The sequence below is a fragment of the Trachymyrmex cornetzi genome, unplaced genomic scaffold, assembly GCF_001594075.2.
Source record: "Trachymyrmex cornetzi isolate Tcor2-1 unplaced genomic scaffold, Tcor1.1 scaffold67, whole genome shotgun sequence".
In the NCBI taxonomy this organism is placed as follows: domain Eukaryota; kingdom Metazoa; phylum Arthropoda; class Insecta; order Hymenoptera; family Formicidae; genus Trachymyrmex; species Trachymyrmex cornetzi.
In genome coordinates, this window is record NW_017299992.1 from 3,176,416 (window position 1) to 3,204,217 (window position 27,802).

A 27,802-nucleotide genomic window follows, 5' to 3' on the forward strand; every position below is an offset into this window, starting at 1 on the left:
GAAGGCAGGACACGATCGCGAGTACCACATTAACGTAGTCGATCAGTTCGGCTCGATCTAAAAGCAACCATCTAGGATCAGTGGTAACCGACCGCTGCAAGCTGGATTATATCCGGCAAGTAGAGAAGTGGTTGGTCGATTGTACGAATACGCTTCGACGGACGGTGGAGGAATAGGTACACACGGTGGTGATTACCTTAACGGTTTCTCGGACACGTGCGAAGACATTAGCCGACAGGAACATTGCCGGCATTCGATTATCCTCACTTCTCCGTCGCGTGCCGCGTGTGTTGAGAGAGTGCACCGAAAATCGTGCAAATTGACAATTACAACCCTTGACGACAACTGTGTCGTTGATCCTCGATCATCATAAATCATTAGCAACGTGGAGCACGTGATAGAAGAATGCACAACGGGTGAGTGCGAGGGAATTATAAATCAAGAAATTCTACTTAGAAGAATTCTAAGCGATCGACGCGTGTCACGCGACACAGCTAGTGTCGCAAATAATCGAGTATATATACTTTTATATAAGGACGGTTCATATAAGCACGCAATGTATTAACTTCTAGTATATTAAATAATAAATAAAAATGATAAAAAACATCTTTTATATTCTATCTTCTATATTTTCTGCTTTCTGAAATAAAATGGACCAAAAATACATGTCAGAATATCACGAAAATTACACTGCTGAAGATGACTAAGGTTTCTATCTTTTCTTTTCAGTGTCATACACGCTATAAATCGATGCTGCTAATAATATTAAATAAAATTAATTTTTAATCCCTTTTCTAGGAGAAATCAACTTTTCTTCAACAAGTCTTACGTGATAAGAATAAGTTAAAAGAATATTATCATATCTGTCACATATTGACATATATGTTATAAATGTTTAACTCTCTGCAATTATATTCTCTTTGTCTAATCCTTTGTTTACTGTTCTATAAACCTTCAAAAAATGTGAAAAAAGGGTTACTTTTTAACATTTTTGTTACATTATTAAATAATTTTTTAATATGATATTTTAGAAGAAAAAAACTAGATTTTGGTCTTTTTTATTTCGGAAAAAGAGAATGAAATTTTGCTTATAACAATTTTCGCCAAAAAAGATCCCAGATTGCAAACAGAGGATTAAATCATCTCAAGATATTTACTCTTACCAAAATTAAAACATTTTAGCACCTGTATAAATTAATTAATTAATGCCATTGTTGCTTATCAGTTTTTCCAATCTCTCGCGAACTTCTTGAACGTGAGAAAGAAGAGTTTGAGGCTTCCTGAGAAAGACGGAAGCTCGGAAAAATGATTACGAGTAATTATGAGAATTGGGTCGAGGATACAAATGGGGCGAAAATGTACGTGACTCTTCATGTCTATTATCATCACGCGGGGTCCGCGAAAGGTGAAAGGAGAATCCCGCATGAAGCATCGAGAAAGTAATCATTTCGATCAATCTAGGGGATTTTGTCTCAATCATCATTTACACGATTTATTCTTTAAAGAAAACGCGCCGTCACGCGAAATGACAAGAGCATGATCAGTTGGAATTTAAAGCGTAGCGCAAAATCAAGATTAGATAGTCACAGATGTCTTGTAATCTAAACTCGACCTTCTGTAGGTATCGCGTTACTTTTACCTGCTTTCGAATCCTTTCACCGAGGTAGTAAATCATTCGAATTTTTAATTGTCAAATAAGATACGCATCCATAAAGTGTAAAGGTTTGCAAACACTTGAGAAACAGTCGATCACTGTCCGCCTACTTAGCAATTATTTGATCTAACCGTGACGCTGCGACATGATGATGTAGTCGGCACAACGATGATAATCGATTAGCATATAATAAAAGTTTTCATTACGACCTTCCGATACATTGTTTTGCATAATTCTACTTTATTAATTTAACCAATTGTAACATTTGAATTGTTTGAATAACCAACACATTGCTTATTATCATCAGAAATTTCATATTCATTCTTGCATTATATTACATATACATACGTATAAGATTCTAATTTACAATTTAGAAACATATAATCAAACGTTTTTACAGTAACCTATATTCTTTTATAATTCGTTGCACTTTTTTAAAATTATATACTGAGATAATAAAGTATTATTTCAATTAATAGTTGGCTGATTTTCAATTCAATATTACCATATATAGAATAAATAGAAATAATAATAACATTATAACATTTATAAAATAATTTATAAAAGTAATAATATTAAATTCAGCAATTGTGATGTTTATAATTTTATTAAGTCCATGTAAGATATATCGCTTAGTTGCTACAATAATAACATAACTAAAAAATTGTCATTTTTTTTAGTTACTTGCAAAAAAGAAATTTAAAGAAAAAAAGTAAAACGTACTTCAAAAGTATACGTATTTTTATTTCTCTACTGTCAAAATTGGATTTCAAAATTAATATTACAAAATTTTAATAATTCCAAACATTCAAACTCATTTTCAAAGAAAACTTTTTTTAGTTGTTACAGTAAATGAGCGATATGTAGGTTAAGTTTAATTACAATCCGTTCACCATAAAAGAAACCTGCAATCAATATGTCTGCTCGCATAATAAAAATCATTTACTGTGTAATTACAGCATACAATTCGGAATATATGTAATAAAATGTATATGTATTGCATATAATTCTTTTAATTAAAAAAATTTTTTTAATTTTTCTAATTTTTTAAGCGTACATATAACATAGCTGTAACATCTTTAGATTTTATCAACGCGTTAAAAGTTAAATGTCTTATGCAACAATAAGGAACAATTTTCTTGCGGTATTTTGCGGCTGATTTTTTGACGAATTTTCACTTTTTCGTACGCTTCCTGACCACTGTTTCGCACGCTCTCCGATTGAATTTCACGCGATTACGTACACGGAATATCAATCTGAATTCACTCGTAATCCGGTAAAAGACTGGCGTTTCCGCAAGAAGACAATCAACAATAAATTGACATACTACTTAGTTAATGAACCATGATCCATTCAGTGATCACGAAAAACAATTTCTCCAATCTTTTGATTTCATAAGATAATTTAATACCGTGAAAAAAGTAAATCTTTTATTCGCATTAAATGTTTTTTTTCCTATAAAATGAGAACTTGGCCGTGTGAAGCATGTATGAATTTTTTCTCTCTCTTCTTCCTTTTTTTAGAAGACCTCTCAAAATATCAGTATGTACATCATGGATAGATAAAAACTTTAAAATTAAATATAATTTTCTATTCAACAAGAACTTGAAATATCTTAATGTATATTTGTTTTAAAGCAGTATGATAGCATATATAAACAGATGAACACGAAAACGTGTTTTTAATAAAAACTTTTTATTAATATATAATCATTATAGCAAGCATGCAAAAAGGTCTCTCTCTCTCTCTCTCTCTCTCTCTCTCTCTCTCTCTCTCTCCCCTAAATTATATTGAACGAAGAACATATGTCAACAAATTATATCAATTGCAAGTCACTGAAATGTAAATAATTTCCATTAAAAATAATTGGATAATCATTATGATCTAAGATTACCGAATATGCGAGGACCGGTTTATCGAGTTGCGTTCGTGAATCGATACGTTTGAGATGACCAAAAAACGGAAGAGAATCCGAATGACTTTAAATGTCAATTGTGTCTAATCATTGTGTGATACGGGAGGCACTTTCATCGGCGGCAATAAACTACAAGGCAAGCGCGAATACCTGTCAGCTATTTCCAACGTACCAATTTGTACCGTAAATTAATGTAATTTCATGACAAGCGTTGGTGAATGAAGCATGGATGTACGATAGTAATTAATCTTGACACATGTTTTACTAAAAAGTTCAAGGTGGTGGAAGACTTATAACTATACATTCTATATATATATATTTTTTTTTTCGTCCTTTTAACGTAATTTTTTTATTACATCAAAATATAATTTTTGTTTGTAATACGTCTTAAGCAAAGCGAAATGTAATTAATAGGCCTGATATTTAAAGTTTAGATTTAAATGTATATTACAGAAAATCCCTTAAATAATGAAATTAAAAAGAAAGAAAATTTTCTTTCTTATAAAACTAAAAAATCGGATGTAACGTAGGGTACCTGCTAATAAAAATGCAACATGCACGAAATGTATTTGTTACCACACAATTTTATATGCGTATCAATTGCACGTTTACATATGCAAATATATCGCAAAGTGTGGGAATACAAAATGTAAAACTGACTTTCCATGGACGGACTGAAGATGTCCGCGATGCGTCTCTTGTGTTAAAATGGATTACGGAAGAACTTCGACTTTTGTATCTCGGTTTCTCCGTTTCGCTCGAGAATGTACCGAACACGCTTAAATAAGAATGCATGTATGATGCAATAGATACTATCGAGCTATCAAGCAAAAAAATGTTCACGGAGAATTCACCCTATCATTTTGCGTGACCTCCTCACAATGTAAGGAATAATTTTAACAAAAAATGCACTTTTTTACGCTGCATCATTGTTATTTATAACTTTTCACTGAATTCAAAATTGTGGAAACCCTCCCGATCCATTGTCCCTATTTCTAAACAATCTTTACGAAAAGCCCGATTTTATTATTTTGTTTAATGTAATTACATTTAAAGTTACTTTAAAGTATTAATATATAAAACAGTAATACTTTATCGAATTCTTTTAATTTTTAATTTTATTTCTTACCGAATTTTATTTCTATATAAATAGTTATTTATTTTCATAGAGTAGAAGTTCAAAAGAATATTTTCAATAACACATAATATGTTATACAACTGCTATTCAGGCTATTATTAACGTAAAATTTAATAATACAATTATGTCAATAATAATGATAAAGGTCTCGTTAAAAATATTTTTAATATTCGTTTTTATTCGTATTCCTGATTTCTCTAACAAGTATAATCTTTTACTGTCCAGTATTACTTTATTAATCTTTTATTATTACTTTATTAAAAAAAGAAAAAATACGGAATCATGTATATACATTTAAGATTCCTCATGAACAGTATAAATGTTTTTACTTTGTAGAAAATATGCGGAAACTGTCGTTGTTACATACCCAAATACATTGGCTGTGTTTAACAGAAAAAGTAGTTTTACAAGATTCTTTAATAACTGATTTATACATTTTTAAATCAAGTAAAAGTAAGAAAAACCATATTACAGAATCTACAGTTGCAAAGTTATTTTTTTGCTAAACGCAGCAATTGATTGTTTCAATTAACATTTTGCATTCAATGATATAATATACAACTTCTTTTGCCAACTTTGTTTTAATTACTCATATTCATTTTCATTATAATAATTTGTATAATAGAGCATTATATAAAATAAACAAAAATATTTTAGAGATAAGTTAAAGAGTATTTTTATTATTCCAATATACAATTATTTCGTATCATCAACCTTCTTCATCTTAAGAGATCTCCGATCAGATTTGTAATAATCTATGCAAACCTGTATGTCTGTGATTTAGGACAACATCAAACCGAGTAATTTTTTATTCAAACGCGCTACGATACTCTTTGATGTGAGAAAGATAATCGTTTGTACTGAACTGTTGCAGATTCGCGATAACGCGGACGCGATCCGCGATAATCGGATTGCTGCTGCTGCTGGTAACAGCGCACTGTAACGGGCTACAGTATCAACCTTTCGACTCTTATGCAAACGGAGAGGAGTGCGCCTTGATCCTGGATGCCCGTGGAAGAACCAGCGTTTATGACTACACCTATAATTTACTTCGCGGATCGTTGTAAGTGCTCACATTAAGACCGAGGTATGAGTCTGCGTGACGATAGCGATCTTAATTTAGCGAAAGTCAACGCGAAATCAAGAACTGGAGTTATTCCTTCCAAGTGACTGATACAAACTTTCGTAAAGTATTGCCGCCTGTGAATTTTTACGTCTCAATAAATAGGCTAATTAATACGCCACACACACATTCATGGCAACATCAAGAAAATATCTTACAGAGATGCTAATTTTTTTCTTTTCTCACAAAAAATTAATTTTAATTGCTTAATGAATCATTTTAATTAATTTCGAAATATTTCCTCGAATTTATCATATAATTTGAATTGTTTAATTAATCATTTTAATTAATTTCGAAATTTTTTCTCGAATTTATCATATAATGTGAGAATTTTATTAACATTATCAACGTATAATAACGTCAACAAAATTCGTAATATAATTTTAAATACTTTTTTTGCAATGGAGCACAAATACTAAATAAAAAAATATTTTTGCACAGATTAGGTTAATTGTACCATAATAGATCTATATTATATTAGATTTTACACAGTTTTTGTATTTAAAGCTATTATTATGTGATAAGTGGAAGATAGGAATGGATATCTATTATAAATTTTTAGTATTACAATTTCCGACAATATAGTTTTTTTGACATTTTCTAACTTCAAATATAGTGTGTCAAATATAGTAAATAATTATAGTCACAATAATCTATTTAATTAATATCGTTTATTAAATTATTTCAAATAATCTATCATTTACGATATATTATTTTGCAAGAAATGTTACTTTTGCAATTACTCGAAATTTAATAATTAATTGTATTTACATTAAATAGTAATCATGGTAATTTTTCAAAAATTTGTCGAATATAACCTTTCTCTAGGATATTCTAATATTTGCCATTAATAAGAAATGTGACTGAAAACAGTTGTATATATTTTGACTATTAAGACAGCTGCATCTAACCATTCTATCAGTTTATTATAAAGATTAATACTCACATTCCACGGTTGATGGTCACCGATTATATCGCTCAAGCAAAATACTGTCTTTTACCGCGCTGTCGATCACGAGAATGCCACAAAAGCAAATAAAAAGCATCTTATCAGCTAGAACGTCTATTCTAGGACATATTGTAATGACTAGGAAATACACGATTATGAATCGCGTTTGCTAACTGCATGGAAGCGCAGTACACTTACGTAACAAAGTCCTCAACTGATACTCTAGAGGATTAGAGAAAGCGGGAACTTTGGCCGTACGGCCAGGACTTTCACTATCATCCTGTTCCCGCAGGACTAGTGGATTCTAATGCAATCTTATCGATTCTACTGTGCGAACGCACAGTGTTCTACTGTGGTTATATTACCGCAGACTGTTCCGCATGCCTATGTAAAATGATTCTGTATAAATTACATTGTTTTTGTGGTGATAAAATTCGAATATTCTGTCTCTGTCGAGCTCTTAAAAGCGGCCATTGCCAGCTGGAATCAGCATTTATATGGTATTGAGCTATAAATGCGTCATGCAACGAAAGTGACCGTTACGTATACTGCAATAAACCGCGTGCTGTTCCATTCATCGTCTCGTGTACAGAATCGTATTTACCGTACAGACAGCCGCAGTAATAATCCCCGCGTTCAGACGCGTAACCGCCTTGAAACCCGTGATTAACTGCCGTTCTTCGCGTCAAACAACCGACGGGACGGTGGCGTTTATCGTTCGAATACTCCCGTAAAGTGTCCTTAAGAATCAAATTCAGCTGGGCGGCCGAGATGTTGGAGAAACGCGGTTACAAAGACGGCTGCAAATGATTTATAGAACAAAAAATTAAGAAAGAAATTTTTTGAACGGATAGCATTCGGGTGCTAAAATCAAGATTTAACTCGCGTCGTTTCGCTGTACTTTTTTGTAATGTATGATAAAAAATGCACCGCTCGTAGCAATTAATCATAATTAATTGCGATTTTTTTAAACGAAGTTACGAGATCTGTTTAAAACGCGTCGGTTCGTGTATTTCGCATCACAAGCATGGTCTTAACTTCTCGTGCATACGAGAAGTTTAGCACTAATTGAGACTTTTGAGGTGTTCCACTAATAAACTATAAGGCGACCGCGTTGCAATAAAACCACTTTATAGATTTATGAAGAATATGGTAGCCGAAACGTCCTCGCTTTGAAGCTAAAAGAAAACTAATTAGAATTACATGCTAAGTATATTATCACCGTCCTTAATTCCACGCGGTCAATTACGATTACTTCAACACAGCGACGTGTGTTATTAAGAACCGTAATTGCGCTGTTATAAATTTAATTCTCGTCATAATAACGTTATTAAGATTACAATTGTACGGTTTAAAAAGACACTTTAAAAGATTTGTATACACCTCTTGATAAACATTGTTTTCTTAATGAACTGGTCATTCATAACGACATTGATCATGACTCACAATTTCATGTATAAGTAAGTGTATAAACTCTTATACCTTTGTGTTTATAGTTCGCATAAATGCAGTTTATTTTAGAAGCACTAAACACTTCTCATTAAGAATTTTGTTTTTTAAACAGTTAATGGAAGAATTAAAATCGAAATTGAAGTTTTAATTATTATTCGTCTTTTTTTAGTCATAGAAAAAATATAAATAATTAATAATTATAATTTTAATCAATCCAAATCTTTAAAATAATACATTATGATTAAAAAGAAAATATGCAATTTTTGCGTATCGTCATAAAAATATAATGAAAATCTTATATAACGCGTAAAACAGAAACCATATAATTTATCGTGAAAACCCCACTTTAAACGATTCATAATTTGTGTTGAATTTCAGAATACAATTCTATTTAAATTTTATTAATTTTTACTTAATTTATATTTATTCTGTTTATACTTGTGTATTTTGACATATTCTAATTTTTCATGTTTTTCGTATTGCACAGTACACAAAATTATACATAAAATTCAATTTTAAGTTTTGACACAAATATAGATCGTTTATACTTAGCGAGCTTTAATAACTAGTTATCCAGTAATCAGGAGTAAACATAGTCAGACAAGTCTGATCTGTGACCGTTTAGGTAGCCGGCGTGGCGTCGTAATGCCGTCCGGTTAGCGATGTCACGTAGTTACTTTAAGATGAAGGCAACACTCATGGAATGTCAAGCAGGTGCCCGAGGACACGACATAACGAGACGTCAGTTCGTAATTGCACCGCGAAACGATACAGTCGATCTGGAGGTCGAAATAGCGCGTGCTGACGGTTGCAAAAGTGATTATTGACAATATCCAAAAGGATCATTCGCGAGAAAGCAGGAACGGACACGATGTATGAGAATATTATTGCACCAATTATCGATATTCATCGAAACAAAGACGGCATAACGCACGAAACGATCGGAGCAATAAGGGGGCAGGCTATTTTCGAACACCATAGATACTTTGCGTGCCGCGACCGCGACAACGTGATTATTAAATGGCGTATTAAAGTACGAATGCCGTGAGCTGAAATATAATTTATATGTATCAGAAAAAAAAGGTTCTCTGGTTAGCGCAATCCACATTTATCACCGAGCGGCAGGGAATGGGACTGTAGCCGTCGCTCAGACCAGTTATGGTAAGTGCGTCGATGCACGACACCATTATAGAGTGCTTTCGTTATTATTACGTTGATTACGGCACAACGGTCGAAACACTCAGCCGCAATTAGACGCGGGAAATCCTTTCTCGCGTCTTTCCGATTTTGCACTTCAAGTACTTGAATTAGTGATTTATACTACTTGAATCAGAGTATTTAGAAAGACCGCCGCTCGAGTAAACTCTAATAGTTTCACGAGTCAGTGTTTTAAGTAAGTTGAGATCCTGTTATGCTAAACATTTATATATATTATATAGGTGAACGTTAATGTAAAGTCTTACATAAACCAAATTTCAAAAATATACTGAGATTAGTTTTATATAAAAATAGGTTAAAAAAAGATAATATACATGTGTGTGTGTGTGTGTGTGTGTGTGATATATTTATCTATCCTGTTTCCACATCAATGTAAATTAAGTTTAAATTAAACGATTGCAAAATAAATATATTATTCTAAATTTTGCTCGTTTTCATCTTGTTTGTAGATTAACTTGAATTTCGGTTCAACTTACTTTTCATCTTTTTCTAATTCTTAGGATTGGAAAAAGATGAAGATTAAGTTGAATCGAGATTTAAAAAAAGTTAATCTACATTGATGTCATGAAAACAGACATAAACTACTGAAGACATTAAAATACTGAAATAATATATTCAATTTGTAATCGTTTGATTCAAACTTAATTTCAAAATTTATATCCATATTTCATCAAGATGTAGGTATAAAATTTCAAAACAAAATTTATGTTAATTTCAAAGAATAAGTAATTAATGAGAAAAATTGATAAAGGAATAGATAAAAATAATGATATTATATATATAGTAGACGACTAAAATGAGAATATATGATAAAAGAATCAAAGGCGGAAGATAAGAGCGTAATGTCGACGTAGAGAATTGCTGGGTCAACCTTCGTTGGCGCAGCCGAAGAGCGGCACGTCTCAATGCCAGTATATTTTATGACGGAAACAGTATATGAAAGTCAATTCACTCATATTCATAAGAGAGCATGTCTAGGATAGTTTCGGATTACCTTGATACGAAATATCCGCACATACAGACATTCTGCATATGTACATACGTGATTTGCACGAACGAATTCACGCGCAAGGTTCTCGCGAGTCGGCTTCTCATGAAAGTAGGCTGCGCAACGTTGGGTAATTAACCCGGTGAGATGAAGAAGGAAAGGAAAGAAGAGAGGGGAATCTGTAAATAATATCCGCACTCAAAGATCGAGCACGTGTCAACTTTCATCTTTCGTTATCCGTAGCCCTACCGCAGGAGGAACTCAAACCTGTATCACGTTCGACGCCGTAAATCATGCTTACGTCGAAGCGAGGAAGCGCATCAGTGAGTATATTAAATTTCATTACAAGAATTAATTGTAGGATGTCCGTATAATTTATTGCCAACAATGATCAATAAGATATCGGCGTGTCGTCGCGTAATAATGTGTAATCTCGGTCCCATATGAACCCATAACAAATGATCGCCACTCGCACGTCTCTCGTATTTGCTATTTTTTACTTCGTTTCACGCGTTACTTTCTCGTACTGTCGTTCACACATAATCGCCCGCAGACGTCGCGAGACCCAAGTCGGAGATGTGGCGACCGGAGGATCTGGCGACGGTCGGCGAGCTGCTTCTCGACATTACTACGAATCTCGCGCAAACGTAAGTCTTCCCTGTTCAAGCCTATGTAATCTCTCTCTTTCTCTTCCGATGAACTTTCCCGCCTTGGGATCCGATCGCGTTTCCTTGATTTTACTTTCTAATCATCGGCACTCAGGTACGGATTGACCTACGAGGAAATTCAAAGGAGTCTACCGTTGATCGACACTTCGAAGACGCTGATCCGCGAGGTTTGTCCCGCCTTTCTTAGCAACATAGAATGCAGACCAGGCAAGTACCGACGGTTTGATGGTCTCTGTACGAATTTAGAGAATCCAACTTGGGGAGCCACTCTGTCGCCTTTCGCGAGGTAACCGTAATTTTCTCCATTTCTCACAGACGTTTCTTTTTCGGCACAACGCGAATATTTTTTTTTTATCTTTTACAGATTGATGAATCCTCAATTCGCAGACGGCCTATCGGCGCCAAGGATATCCATAACGGGTCGTGATTTACCATTGTCCCGAGTTGTATCACGCACCATGCACCCAGACGAAGGTTATCATGATCACGCCGGTACAGTTATGGTGATTGCGTGGGGACAATTCATGGACCACGATTACACTTTGACCGCCACGCCTTTAGGTATATTACATTCGAAAGTATGGTTTTTTTACACGACATTCATGATACATTTTTCCGCCGCGATGATTTGAACGTCTGCAAAGCAATAAGTTTACGTGGATAAATAATAATTTTTTCGTTAATCTCATTAATTAGATAAATATACAACTTATATAATCAAATAAGTAAATACTTATGTATATGAAGCTATGCGTTTCATGGGTTATCTACGTGTCTAAATCTATTATTAGAATGCCAATGTTACATGAACATTGTAGTTCACTTCGAGACGAAAAGCAGTCTAATATACAGTAAGCTGTTTCTCACCCTAATGATCCACAAAATGCATATAGCTTCTGTATAAAAAGTACTCATGACAGCTTCGAAAGTATTATTAAATACTTATATATTTTTATACTACTTTACAAGATATTCACGTAAAATACGTATAAATCATAAAAACTAAATAAAAAACTTATTTATTTCATGCAGCAACAACAGGAAAATAAATGCAGAATTACGTATAATTCTTCGAGATAATAAATAATTATAATAATTATAAATATTTTAAATATTAATTTAATGAGACAAAATTTTCTGTTTTTTTGTTCAATAAAAACCATCTTGTCTAAGTTATTAAAAAGAGAGATAAATGATCGAAATCTTAAATAAATGATCTTAAACAAGTGAAGATCACTGCAACGTGCTGATAGCCATCTGTGATATGTAATAAATTTTAGAGAAAGCAACAATAAAAAAACTATGAATGGTTTTGCTGTCGGCTCGTATGCTGTAACGATCAAAACCAGCTGATTCAATCATGCAAGTAGAATAGAAAGCGAGCCTCTCAGTCGTCAGTGGACTGATTGCGTCTAAGCAACTGTACCGAGATATTTGATATATGTGAATCCGTAGGTCGCTTATAGGCCCTTCCAACGTTTACCGTATTTATCGAAAGGAGGGTAACTACGAGAGAAAGCGAACGATCTTTGCCCCGATAAATCGATCACGTGTACGACGTTCCCGAGCGGGCGTTCTTCGACTCGAGATTATTCGCTGATGTGTCAGTCAAAATTGACAAGCCCATTGGCAGACTTGAAATCGCGCCACTCTGAAATAACTCGCGATACTCCACGTCAATTATCGGATTGTTATCGAAAGGAAGAATAATTTAGAATGTATAATTCAGCTATATGTAACTGTAGACAATCCTAGACACGCATATAATATGCATATTCTTGTATGAAAGGATAATTAATAGACAATGTCGATTCTATTATACCTCGTTCAATATGAGATTGCGACAACCGGGAAAAGCAGTCGACATTCATAATGTTCCATTCAATCGCGAGTGCTGATATTCTCTAACACGTCTGCCACTCACGAACTATGGATTACGCGTGCGTGATCGGAATGCTATCGCTTTCTGCTATCATTACATATCTGTTCTGCTATCATCGTGTTTGCAGACCCTCTGAACCGAAACGACCCGGAAGAGTGCTGTGGTCGGCTGCCACACCAAAAGAATCCCTATTGCAATGAAATCTTCATACCAGAGGACGACTATTTCTACAGACTGTTCAATGTGCAATGCATGAACTTCGTTCGCGCTTTTCCTGCAGTCCGACCTGGTTGCCGTCTCGGTTCCCGAGTGCCTTTCAATCTTCTTACGGGTGTACTGGATGGTAATACGGTTTATGGCATCACGGAAGCTTTTGCTAGGTAAACCACAATAAGTTGCTTTCAACCCGTATAATAGTATAAAATAATTATTTTCAAATGCTTTTGTAATGATTTATCGCACTATCGATCAACAATGAGATAGAATTTAAAGTTAATTTTGTCTGAATACAGCATGTATAAACACATATTCGCTAACTTTTTAAAATTAAAATGTGTTTAAGAAGGAAGTAATAGAACACCCTATATAAACGCGTTAAAGCATACGAGAAAAATTAATCTATTATACCCATTTATAGTTTATCACGGTGTAAAATAATATAGCATAAGAGAGGAATTGTATTAATCAGTCAACGGTTATTCTCCAGGGGTGAGTAAGTCGGTTTTCGCCTTTTATGGGTCTCTGCACGTGCATTTGGCGAAACGAATTTCGTTCCGCCTCAAAACGGTACATATGTGAGTCTCTGTTACGTCATCGAGGACAATAAATCAGCATTACGTTGTTCTGCATTTTCCAACACACGGGCACGTGCTCTCGTGTTCTTCGCACTTTCTACCATGTTCGTGTGATGCGATCTACAAATCTCGCGATTGCTCAATCCTTGTGGACTTCACATTCCCTCGTGACATCATAGATTGCTACATATATCTTTTACGTCTATAACACATATATTTCTCTATCTAATTTCTCTAAAAAGTACTTATTTTAATATTTCAAGTAATTTGAAAATATTAGACTGTCAAACTGATCTTCGTAAAATTTCAAGTCGTCTAATCATATGCGATATAGAAATATATCTAATCATATGATAAAGAAATACGATATAAAAGTATTAAAGGAACAGTAAAAGATATAATAACGGATTAATTACATTAATATTATCGTTTGCACATAGCTTTTAAGATTCCCACATATCTTCTTATTTCGCTTTTTAGAAAACTCCGAACAGGCTATGGCGGATTACTACGAATGAATCCAGTCTTTGCAGAGTATGGCCTTAAAGATCTATTGCCGCTAAAGTTGGATATACCGGACGAAGGATGTACTCGACCGAATCGATCGATGTATTGCTTCGAAGCTGGTAATTTATATTTATAAATATTTTTCGTTATATTTGTAATTAATTTAAATATTAAGATTAACTTAAAAAAAATGTTTTAACATCACAGCTTAAATAATGCCGCAGACTTACTCAATATAAATATTAAAATATTTGAAAATTAGACGTTTAAAACGTCAAATGTAAAAAATCCGAATAATTGATAATAGAAACTTAATATTTTAATAATATTTTATCAAAATTAATTTATGATTTGAATCGTTAAAATGTTCATTTTAAAAATTATTTATCTCGTGCTTGCTCCAAAAAAGTCGAAAATTGTTAGAATATATATATGACAAATAAAATATTTAGTCGGTTTAAAATATTCTTTATAATATTCTACGGTATTTTTCAGTATTTTTCACATATCACGCATTATTGCAGTTATGTTCTTGCGTGTATATAATGTATTATGGATTGCAGTCGTGACGAATCAATCGCTTCGCTCTAAAAAAGATTGACTTTCGTAAAGAGTGGTAAACATAGCTTCAAAACGCAATGTAAGGCGCGGGCTATTAGCACGATTATATCTATTTGAATTTACAATAAGCGTACGATGCACGAATCAGCCTAAGTCGAATGTAACCGCACTAGTGCCACTAATGTAACTATTCTAATTTCTGGCGATTTTTCTGCGTCTCATAGTATAAGAACAATGGAGCGGTAAGTCACGCTCGTTACTGCCTTCTCGTGGCGCCGTTTACTAAGCGCCTCTCGCTCTCTCTTGAGATGGCCATGATCGACTGCCCCGATCGATTTTGCTTAGCACCTACATTTCATATACTCGCCCAGGAGTCATTTTCCCACGTCAATTCGTCGATCATCCGCGAAACCTTCCAGTGATATGCATAGTGAATCTGGTCGGCAATTTCACGAGACAAAACAATTCGATCGCGGCGATAATTGTATGCACTTATCGCGCACACCGTTTCCATAAATCATGTGGAATACCTGGACCCGGAGCTACGGCGTGTTAAACCGTAAATCTCCCACACGTCAATCGTGAGAGTATTCAGCAGCAACATCACCCATACCCTGTACTTACGTTAATCGCATGTTACGGAAAAATCAATTGCTACCCAAGATCTGCTGTCATTATTTAAGTTTTTAAAAATTTCGGATGGTATGGTAACTCAATGCTCGCTTTTGCTATTACGGGGTAAGTACCGTATCACATGATTATCAGCACACCGATCGATACAATACGGGTGAGAAAGAGAATGGCTGCGACGCAAGGACGTCGACTTTTATTAAGTCACAGAAATATTAGAAAAAAATCGCACGTGCTGCAATAATTATTATTTTCCATTCGTCTAGACAAAGGTTTATGTAATAACAAGATAACAACTTTTTATGTAACCAATAATATAACAATTTTTCATCCCGGTTTAGTTTTGTACGCTAACTCATTAAATTAAATTATGTTTAATCACTCACATGAGATAGATAAGATAAACAGAGATAAACATTTCTTGTTTCTACTGTTATTAATACAAGAACTCGATGATATGCTTCGATAGCAAAGGTATTATACTCTTGGAAATTTTATCATATTTAGTCATCTTTATTTAAATCATTTAAATTAATTAAAGTTACTTAGTACAATAGCTAATAAATTATTAAATTAGTACGCTATAGTACATTTAATGAAAATTATAATTTATACGTTCTTTGTGTGAAATGGATTGTTATAATGCATTATGCAACAGGACTTAAGAAAACTATAACAAATCAAATCGAGGCCAATACAAGCCTATAAATGTAGATATTCGTGCGATAAAGCGATTACATTCTTTATAAGCTTCCAATATTTTCCAATTGAATTCTCTATGCACTTCTATATAATAATATAAATTAAGCGAGCTCTCAATATTAAAAAAAATATTACAAAATAAATAGGCAACTAAGAGCTAGTACACGGTTGTTATAAATGTACGATATGATTCTTCTTTATTCTATAACAATACATATATTACCGACGTTTTTTTCGGCTGTTTTTTTTTTTCAGCCATCTTCATGGTATAACTTCCGTTTAATAATCCAACATTTGAATGTAATAGTTCAGAATGCAGGTGCAATTAGTCAACTCATAGCAATTCCTCATTTGTTCCTGTGAATGGCTCTTCTTATCAAGTCAAGATTTGTAAGATCAGTTGTACTAATAGCTTGTACCTCCATTCCAATAAACACAATTAAGAATGCAAATTATGTAAAATTTGTCGATTGGACATGTGTCTTCGTTCGTGTCTCAGTAACGTTTTAGATTATTAAACCGAAGTTATAGCATAAAAATGGCTGAAAAAAGCAGCCGAAACGTCGGTAATATATGTATTGTTATAGAATAAAGAACAATTGTATTGTACATCTAGAACAACTGTGTACTAGCTCTTAGTTGCCTATTTATTTTGTAATATTGCACTTCTACTAAACACAATTAAGAATGCAAATTATGTAAAATTTGCTGATTGGATATGTGTCTTCGTTCGAGTCTCAGTAACGTTTTAGATTATTAAACGGAAGTTATACCATAAAAATGGCTGAAAAAAGCAGCCGAAACATCAGTAATATATGTATTGTTATAGAATAAAGAACAATTGTATCGTACATCTAGAACAACTGTGTACTAGCTCTTAGTTGCCTATTTATTTTGTAATATTGCACTTCTAATATTTTGAACATCAGGATATATTACAAAGATTACTCTTTTTGTGTTTAAATTTAATTATTTAACAATAAAAGCCTTTATCTGGCTTATATTGATGTATCGTAGTCTTCGTTTTGCGTTACACGATTCAATGAATTATCATGTATTGAGTCTATGTACTTTAATAAATCTCTTAAGCTGATTAAAGTATCTTGGGAAGTATAGAATTATTCGATTCTTTTTATGAAAGCATCGCGTCTACCATTCTCAATTTCGAAAATTAATCATCCTTTTAATATTTCATAAATGTATTGTATCAATTCTGTTACTTATAGGTGAGATTCGTGTAAACGAACAGTTGGTACTTACCTGCATGCACACTTTAATGGCGCGAGAGCATAACCGGATTGCTAAAGCATTGGCCGTCATAAATCCGCACTGGGACGATGAGATTCTCTTTCAGGAAGCTAGGCGCATCGTCATCGCGGAAATCCAACACGTCATTTATAACGAGTTCCTCCCCATATTACTCGGCAAAGATGTCATGGAGAAATTCGGACTTCTCCTCGAGAAGGAAGTAAGTTGAACTGACGACACTCTGAAACATATTGAAACAAAATTTATGAATATTTATGCACAAATTACAAAGACATAATTTGTTATAAATAAAGATAACTTCAAAACATCGTTAATAAAGTAATTCATTTTTTAAATGCAGAAATAACAATGTTTAATGACTATGTATGTATGTACGTTATTATAATAATTAAGATTTAATGATATATATTTTTCGTTTATTTTTTGCCGTTTGTTGAACAGTTTTTAACAGTAATAACAGTATAATAACCGCGTTGACATTAAGATATCAATTTTCCATAGAAATACTGGGATGGATACGATCAGAGCATAAATCCAGGCGTAATAGACGCTTTCGCTGCTGCTGCCTTTAGATTCGGTCACTCACTATTGCCCACGGCTGTAGAACGATGGAGTAAAGCTCATAAATTTATTGGTAAGGCGACAATATATACTAATCGCATATAACAAGATTATATTACACTAACAAGCCATATTAGAAATCGTTTCTCTTGATTATATACATTCTTTAATAATTTTTTTAAATCATTTTTTTTTAATCTTGTAGGCTAAATAGAAGCTTCTCTTCTCTAAATAGATAAATTTTTAATTCATAATATGTATAAATAATAAAATTTCACTTTAAATAAATTCTGAAATTTATTTTAAAATTTGCTCATTAAAATATTTAATATTATGGATAATAAGGTGGCCTCTCTCTGTCTCTCACATCAATTTTTCGTTAGAATATTTAATTTTTTTTCCTTCAAATATGATTTCAAATTATCTATATTTATCTTTATAGCTTCAAAGAGACTCTCAGATTTGATAAGACGCCCTTATGACTTGTACCGGGCTGGTGTATTCGATGAATATTTAATGGGCTTGATGAACCAAGTTGCTCAAGCTATGGATGATTCTATAACGCAAGAAGTAAAACAATGATTAACATAAACAAATTATAAAATTATGCCGTACTATACGGTTTATTCTTTACAGGTGACAAATCATCTCTTCAAAAAAGTTGGAGCAAAATTCGGACTGGATTTGGTATCCTTTAACATGCAACGCGGCCGCGAGTTTGGTATTCCAAGTTATATGGAGTTTAGGTGAATTATTGTTAAGCCGTACTTGTATTAATAAACTTGTTTAACTAACTGTAGTTAAGAGCGGTATCTGTATACCACAATAATAATCTTCTGTATAGTCAGCGTATACTATAAGCACAAATAAATGGAACGGAAGATTGAACAGAAGTAAAGTTGAATGATAATAAAATCACAGAAAAGTCATCGAAATATATAACTAATTTTCTGTCACAAATCAGAAAGTTCAAATACATTACCAAAAATAAATTATTCAGTAATATATCGCAATGTTGATAGAAAAGTGGTACAAGTAAAAAATGAGCATTTTTGAGATAAAGAAAATCGAATCTACAGATTACTATATTACTATGAAAAATAATACATTTATCAACAAATTGCTTATATGAAAAAATGTTACAAATCTGATAAAGAATAAAATTTACAAAACCCTATATTAGGAATTGCAGTGTTTAAATTTTGAGAACTCATGACACAGTTTTGAAGAGAATACATTATAATAGAAAATTAGTATAACAGTGAAAAGAAAAAGAAATTATACATTATTCACAAACCTAATTAAAACGTTCCAATTCAGGAAGAATTTTTTTAATACTCTACTAAAAAGTTGCCAATTTTTAATTGTATGACTTTTCTATCAACACAGCGATATGTATATAATTTTGCGATTTTATAATTTTAGAAAGTACTGCGGCCTTCCTGATGCCAACACTTTCGATGAATTGTTTGGTTCCATGCCAAACGAAACTGTCAGGCGATATAGTACTATTTTTGAGTGAGTATTACACGTTTGTAAAATCCGGTAGCGAAACCTTCGGAGTATCGAAAGATCGATCGATCAAGTTTTACATCTCATTATTCAGTCAGTGGACCGATCGATGCTAAAAATAGCGTATTCGGAAATAACGGCTTCATCTCGGCCACGCTCCTTTACTGTAAAATCCGGTAGCGGAACCTTCGGAGTATCGAAAGATCGATCGATCAAGTTTTACATCTCATTATTCAGTCAGCGGACCGATCGATGCTAAAAATAGCGTATTCGGAAATAACGGCTTCATCTCGGCCACGCTCCTTTTCAGACATCCTGCGGACGTCGATTTATGGTCGGGCGGCGTATCCGAAAGACCGCTTCCGGGTAGCATGCTCGGGCCAACCTTCGCTTGCCTAATTGCCACACAGTTCAGTCATTCGCGTCGTGGTGACAGATTCTGGTACGAGTTGCCGAACCAGCCATCGTCCTTCACTCTCGGTAAGACCCTTTCAAATTCTCTTCCCGGTGGGAGTCGCGTGAGCCAAGGACTCGCGACATTCAGTCGATATGTAACGAAGTGCAGTACCTTCTAAAATTGCATTTTCACTTTTATTTTCCTAGAACAACTGAACGAAATTCGAAAGGCGAAGCTCGCCAGATTGATCTGTGACAACACTGATCTTATCGATACGGTACAAATCTATCCGATGGTCCTTCCTGATCACGAAATGTAAGTTGATTTATAATAATAAATAATGATTTATTGAATAAAATATTTAAAAATAAAAAAACATTATATATATATATATCATAACTTTATATATATTTCATTTGCTGTAAATAAATGGAGTCTATAAAAATATTTACTATTACTATTAATATATTCTGTATCTTCATTCACTATATTTATTTTATCCATTATATTGACTAACTAATTTTGTTTCTACTTTGCTTCAATTTTTATTTGATCTTAAAAAGATTTTTAGAGAAATTTAAAAAAATGACTAAAATATATAATGTATACTGTTCTTAATTTCATAACAGAAATCCTCGAGTCCCATGTCGTAGTGGTATTATACCCGGCATCGACTTGTCAAAATGGGCTGAATTCCCGGCGACGAGTCACGCCGCCGAGCAATACGTGAGTAATCTAGCAGATCCATACGGGCAGTTGGGGAAATAAAGGAAGACCTGTTTCACCAATCTAGATATAAACAGAGTGCCCTTAGGCGAACACCACCACGTAACAACCGAGCCACGAGCCAAGAAGTCCAACCTTTAGGCACTATAACATAAGATCATCCCGTAGGCACGCACGTGTTGAAGTAGAGCAAACAATTAGACGCGATAAGTCATGCTTAAGTAGAATAAATTGATTATATCATATAGTGCGATAAAGTACAGAGTTGGCCAGTCGATCACATTTGAGTCGCTGTTTAAAGTGGTTCATAATAATGGATTCATGAATTACAATCTCAAACTTTTTTTTACAATAACTCGTAAATATGTCGATCATATCACGATAGTAAACTTTAACTTTTTAATACTGATAGATTAAAAATATGTGATATCGATCTGGACCTTTGGCAAAGTTACAGGACACCTTTAGCTTCCACAGTAATCCTTATCAACAAAATGTACATACAACCTTTTTTTTAGTAAAAATGCATCGTGCGTTATACTTCATTTTCATACAAAAGACAACAAGAATTTCACACGTAATATACTCACAATTCGAAATATACAATGTTATTTATGTGTCGAGTTTCAATTTTAACGTTCATCTTTTTTGTTTGTACGAAAGTTATTTGTGTAACATTACAGCTTGAATGCTGTATATGGGCATAAACCTTTACATAATATACATATAAAGTACAAGAGATCAATCAGAGTCTTTCCAGCCATGAAATAAAGGTTCTGATTGATTAATTATCTTATATTATATGCACTATGCATTATGTAATCCCGCAAACACAATAGAGTAATAAGCCTTAAGAAATTGATCAATCACAGTCGAATGTGAGAAGAATAATCGACTATGATTGGTCAATTCCTTAAGGCTTAAGGCTTATTACTCCATTGTGTTTGAGGGATAAAGGTTTGTGCTCCAATCTTAAGATTGCATAGATTTGTAATTGTATTTTCTCTCACGTATGAGCTTCAAAATTTTCCATTTTATTTTACTTTATTTTAACTTAATATATGTATAACAATTAATATTGCCAAAGTCTGCAAACTGCACTTCAAAATTTCATTCACAAATATCTAAATGTTTATTATAAAATTTTGTCGTAATTTATATATGTTACCTTAAGTTACGTATCATTTGCATTGCATTTAGTATTTTATTATTTAAACTTTCATTAATACAGCAACGATTTTTTATAATACATTTAAAATAATTTCTTCCATCGCTATTTTATTTTTTGTTAATACATCACTTTCGATCAAAACATTACAATACTACAACTATGATATACTCTTTGTACATAGTAAATTTCAATCAAATCGAATCATTCCTTGCATGTAACCGTCTATCGTCATCTTTCAGCATCGCGGACTTTTATAACGGCTATAACACTTAGCAGTGCTTAATATCTAGTCTTTTCAATATATATATTTTTCATGGAATATCTCTTTATTTCTCGATCGAAATATATTTAAAAAAAGATAATTTACTTCATATTCTGTGCCCTTTAAAGTATATTAACGATATATTGTTTAACATAAAAATTTTCCTTATCTACTTAATGCGAAGCGCGATCATTTGACTATGTACTCGATTACAGTTGCAAATGGTGTATTTCGATCTGTAAGTTAAAATTTCTATAATCTTATCCAGAATACTGTTCGCTATACACAAAATTATGTAAGTGCCATCTTTTTAAATATAACACTTCAAACAATAATAAAATTTTTTATTATCGTTCTGTTTTATACATTTCGCGTATTCTTTCATGTGATTTACCCATGAAATCACCTATCAAAAATAAACTCATTATACTCACAATCAGACATCATTCACATAGAAATGCAAATTACGATGTAGGCATGGAAGCATTCGGCCTTTTTCTGTATAATTTTATACTTTCAATGCTTTTAAATATTCCCTTTCTATGCTAGATTATAGCACAATTTTAATATGGAATTAAACGATATTTGAAAGTCAATTTCGTTCATATCCCTTTCTCTTCTACATCATTTTGCATTCCTAGTCTACATTCGCCCCACAGTATCTAGTATCAATTACAGGTAAAGTATCGTGTGCTCGGACATACACACAGAATTAGACGATTGCGTTTGTTGCGTGATCGTACATTATCGTTCTAACTCCACATTTCCCCGCCGACTGCCATGCACCAAATCAGTACCTACAATTACCTATTGTACTATAGCGATGGGTGGAGGAGCGTCCGGTGCACTACGACAGCCAGCAAGCTTATCGAATCTTCTTTGAGAATATTAACGGCATTGCTTCATATCTGGGCTTCACGAGAGAGTAAGCGAGTGCACCGCAAGGGACAAAGGCGCCTGATCGTAAAGTATCTGCCGCCATGTGCTGTGCTTTGAGGCACTGTCTAAGGTACATCACGAACGTGGGTATGAGTCGATCGACGTCTACTTGTACAGCGAGATGTAAAATGATATACGTGTGTCCATGTTTTATACGAATTTTTCATAATATTTGAGTGAGTTTGATAATAATAATTTAGATATCTTTGTCTACAATAAAATGATTATTATATAGAGTACTAGTTTACAATACAGAATACTCTTTTATAAAGTATAATATGAAAATTGAAGTAACGTTTCGCGGAATATCTATCTCAGCAACAATGACACTTACAGAAATGTAATACTAAGCAACTTAATATTGAAAGCAAATAATTATTTTTTTTAAGTATTCATACTGTTGTTTAGTGCTTTTAGTATTCCAAATAAATAATTACTGTCTTTCAGTAATAATTGGCCAGTATTAAATTGGCCAGTATTAGATTTTTATCAGGAAACTGAGTTTATATTGATGCTCAAACATTATTTTTCTATTATTGCAGACTACACTTAGTAATAGTAACTTTAACGTATGTGATTTATGTATTGCGTATGGAAGTTTCTTAAGAATGACAGTTTTTTTTTAACGCGTTAATGCAATGTTATTAAGTATGAGAGTACATGTACGTTTGCTTAATCAAAGTGGAATAAAATCTAATATTTATTAGTCAAGAGTACTGACAATTCCACGACAGTGGAATTACATATAAATATTAATGAAAAATGATATATTTTTGTACGATGATTGATTATTGCTTCAAGCATTATTATTGTAATAAGCAAAATGTAAATATTCATACGTAGTGGCTCAGAAATTTGTACGGAGTTGATACCTTTTACTTTCCGTTTGTTAAATAAATTTACAATCAAAACATATTTTCTGCGCTACTGTGATGATTACTATTTATATTGTACTTTTTGTACATAATTATAAATAAAAGTCAATTTCATAAGAATGCTATTTAATAAGTCTTTATTTATATGTATTACTCTTAATCTGCCTAGCAGAAATTACATGTAAGTTGATAGAGAAGCTCATAAGTATCATAGAGTATTGCACATTTAACAATCTGTTGAAATTAGTTTCATTATAATCTGTAAAATATGTATAACGGCACAATTTACACGGTAGTATACATATAATGCACGGGCACATTTAATGTCCAAGTATGGAACCACATGATATAATCATTTATTTCTCACCGTTTTCACAAAATATAAATGTAAGTACATCTTTCTATTAAATATCTCCCTAAACATATTTTTAATATGATATTTTTGTTTATTATTTTGTATAATAGTACGATTATTGTGTACAGAATAATTACCTTATTATGATACTAGAATATTTGCTTTTTATAACATTATTAAAATTATATTATTTTAAGTAACGTTTGGTCAGCAACTCTCTCTCTCTCTCTCTCTCTCTCTCTCTCTCTCTCTCTCTCTCTATCTTTTTATTTTTTTTTTTTAACTCAATGTAATGTTATAATATTTATTTATAATACCTGTTAATTGATTATTTCCAGGATACTATAATAAAATCTACGCAAGCTGCATCTGAGATTAAACCTACATTACAGCATGCATATATCAACAAATTCAATCGTAAATTAAAATCCATGGGAAAAAATACAGCAATTAATTCAAAAAAGAAGTCGGACAAGCCTTGGTGGATATATCCGTATTCTGTTGGATGGAAAAAATACACTCAACGCTTAAAAATGCCTCAGAAATTACTTCAGCAGCAAGAAAAAATTTTAAATAAACAAATTATGAAACCGACATTCCATCTTATGAATGATAAAAATAAAAATACAGATTTATCTGATCCTGATATGGAAATCATCAAGATTACAACAGTTGTCGAAGCCATTCGACAGAAACGACAAAATAGTGCGCAAATGTTAAAAGCAGCAAAAAGTATTCAGAAAATAATTGGTAACAAACGTTCAAAACGTTCGTCTTACAAATCGGAAAATAATTCGCAGGATGTTCAACGGGAAAAAACTATCATTTCAAATAAAAAATCTCGTCATCCAAATCTCAATTATCGAAAACAACGAAAAAGAACTCTTTCAACGAAAAAACCACTACGAAACAAAAATGCAACTGATCTTAAAACAGAGAATAATGTAGCGATACCAAGTACTGTGTTTTACAAACGTATTTGGGAATATATTAACGGTACCCGTCCTCACACCGATATTATCAGTGGTTACAATTCCTTAGAAAATAATTCAGATAATTCAACATGCACTGACAAAGACCGAATTACAGCCTCGCAATCACAGGAAGATAAGTCACAAGTAACGAGTACCAATATTAAACCGGAACGCGATTTTTATAAACGCATCTGGGATATAATCAACGCAACTCAATTAATCAAAAACGAAAAGACTCGTTCTAAACGAAATGCGAATATTCCGGAAAGTAATGCGGCTTCAACTCCGTGCATCCAAGAAGAAACGGTCAATTACAAAGAAGATAAGCAGGTGCAAGCGACGAACGATAAAACACCATTCAATATCACGGATATAAATTTGCCAGAAATATCTGATCCTTACATATCGGGCTTTTGGAACATTGCAAATAAAATCAAATGGCAACCTAACCAGATTCCAGTTGTGAACCTAGCAAAATTAAATAATAATCCGATTGTATCATCACTTGTAACTAGCGCTTCTGAAGTGGACGATTTGAATAAATTCCCCGATAAAGTTAAAAGTATTGATTATTCGTCTTTAGATAATTCGACGGAATACACCAATGAAATGCGTAATTCATCGCAGGAAATTATTTCCGAACCAGGTCCGCCATATTCTTCTGAAGAGAGTTTCACTACATCATCATTTTTGCCAACCGAAAGTGCTGTCGAGAAACCCTTGCAAGAAAAGGATCAAGTGGAACACGTAGAAAATTCGACGGGCACAATTTCGAATTATGATCCTTCAAATATACCCTATGTGGAAGTACCAGATTATTCCGACCAACAGGAGAAGAGTTTAGATAAAAACAATCACAGCACAACTCCAGTGAGATACAACGAATATGATGATAGCGATTACGATTATATTCCAAAACAGTTCCACGACGCTGATGATTTCTCTTCAAAATCCCCAAGTGCTAAGATTAAGGTAGTACAGACTGAAAGTGACGAGCCGGAAACCTCACTGAACTCGCGTCCAAGTTGTACGGAAAGTAAAGATTCTGCCGAATGCGTTGATAATTACGATGTCGAAGACACCAAGTTGCGCAATAATACCGAGGATGTTACCGACGACATTCACCATTCCGCAGAAGAGGAAAATGAAAATTCAGATTTCGTTGACTTTGATGAATATAAAAAACCGATCAATTGGGATGAGTTTACAAACGATCCTATATTGAAAAGCATACGAGCTATCTTTAGCAAGAAATACGATCATAAGGAAAATTCTGATCGCACCGAGACGTCTGAAGAGGTCGAGTCGGATCCAAAAGAACAATCGTATAATTATTTCACGAAGAACGATGATTTCCATGATGACACTTTTAATGATAGAGACAAGACAAAAGAGGAAACTGATTCTTACGAGAAGAAAGAAGCAAAAGAAAGTGAGATAGTCGATAAGGATTATTATCCTTATGATGATAAAGATTTCTTTAAGCATATTTTCGGAAAGGACAGTGATAAAGAATCGGAATATAATTATAAAGAAAATCCCGATCGCAACAAAAATTCTAAAGAAATCGAAACATATACTACAAATCCAGAAGAACATAAGGAAGATTCTGATCGTACTGAGGAATTTGAAGAGATCAAGACGTATGCCACGGATCCAAAAGAACAATCGCAAGATTATTTCGTGAAAAACGAAGATCATCACGATAATCACAGTATTACTTCCGACGATGCAGATGAAGTAAACAGTAAAGAAGAAGACACTGATTCCTATGCTAAGAAAAAGGAGAAACAGAGCGAAGAAATTGATGAAGATCCTCATCCTTACTACGACAAAGATTTCTTTAAGAATATTTTCAAAAAAGACAACGATGAAGAATCATCTGATACAGTTGACACGGAAAAAGAATTCTTGTCTCGTTACTTTACAAAGGATGTTTTACACCAATTGCAAGACAACTCAACAGCCGAAGAAGACAGACAAAAGGAAGAATCGAGAAACAAAGAAGATATTCATAAAACGTTGTCGAAAATTTTAGAAAAGAAGGATCGTTTTTCTAGATTAGATGAAAATCTCAACAAAATGATTGAAAAAGGTGAAGCAATACCGATTAAATATAACAACTTTTGGAGTTTAGAATACGAATCGCCTCGTAAAAAAAACAAAGACAATGAACAAGAAACAGAAAATTCAAAAGAAGAAGCTTAAGACATTAAGTTTTAAGCTAAAACTTTAAATAATAATTAACAAGATGCCTAATATTTTTGGCCAAGGCTGTATATAAATTACATCATGTCAAACTTATATTCTTGTTATTACATGTTTGTCGTTAAATAGAATAAACAATTAATTATAACAGTGTTATTATAATTAAACTATAATTGTTATATGGCAGTATCTAATTTACTATTACCTATAATATTATATATTATTGTGATGCATTATGAAAAATAAGTAATACATTCTGTAATAACGCTTTTAATTTGTGTTTTCATTAATTTAAATAAATTAAAAATATAAAAATAAGTAAAATAATATAAAAATGCAATAATATTATAAGTATACCTAAAAAAATGTAAA

The 27,802-nt window shown here is 32.9% G+C and overlaps 1 protein-coding gene across 3 annotated transcripts; it reads left to right on the plus strand.

Annotated features, from left to right (window-relative positions):
* cysu (peroxidase homolog) lies at positions 1-27,430 on the plus strand. 3 transcript variants are annotated; one of them, XM_018517231.1, is made up of 17 exons: positions 1-416; positions 5,582-5,770; positions 10,681-10,760; positions 10,991-11,084; positions 11,200-11,391; positions 11,470-11,666; positions 13,115-13,367; positions 14,262-14,407; positions 17,408-17,649; positions 17,952-18,084; positions 18,454-18,581; positions 18,648-18,757; positions 19,437-19,529; positions 19,834-20,003; positions 20,127-20,235; positions 20,550-20,646; positions 24,587-27,430. In XM_018517231.1, the coding sequence occupies exons 1-17, from the start codon at positions 406-408 to the stop codon at positions 27,428-27,430; spliced, it is 5,088 nt and encodes a 1,695-aa protein (XP_018372733.1). In that variant the 5' UTR covers positions 1-405. The 3 variants fall into 3 exon arrangements, with proteins under 3 accessions (XP_018372733.1, XP_018372735.1, XP_018372734.1); XM_018517233.1 differs by lacking the exon at positions 24,587-27,430 and adding an exon at positions 20,714-21,490; XM_018517232.1 differs by lacking the exon at positions 24,587-27,430 and adding an exon at positions 22,901-23,350 and having other exon boundaries at positions 406-416.
* The last annotated feature ends 372 nt before the right edge of the window (positions 27,431-27,802 follow it).

What these genes read in the sequence shown, in the direction of transcription:
- cysu (XM_018517231.1), top strand. An exon ending in ATGATTCTATAACGCAAGAA is followed by an intron (nt 18,582 to 18,647) that starts GTAAAACAATGA and finishes TATTCTTTACAG; the next exon opens with GTGACAAATCATCTCTTCAA. An exon ending in GTCACGCCGCCGAGCAATAC is followed by an intron (nt 20,647 to 24,586) that starts GTGAGTAATCTA and finishes GATTATTTCCAG; the next exon opens with GATACTATAATAAAATCTAC.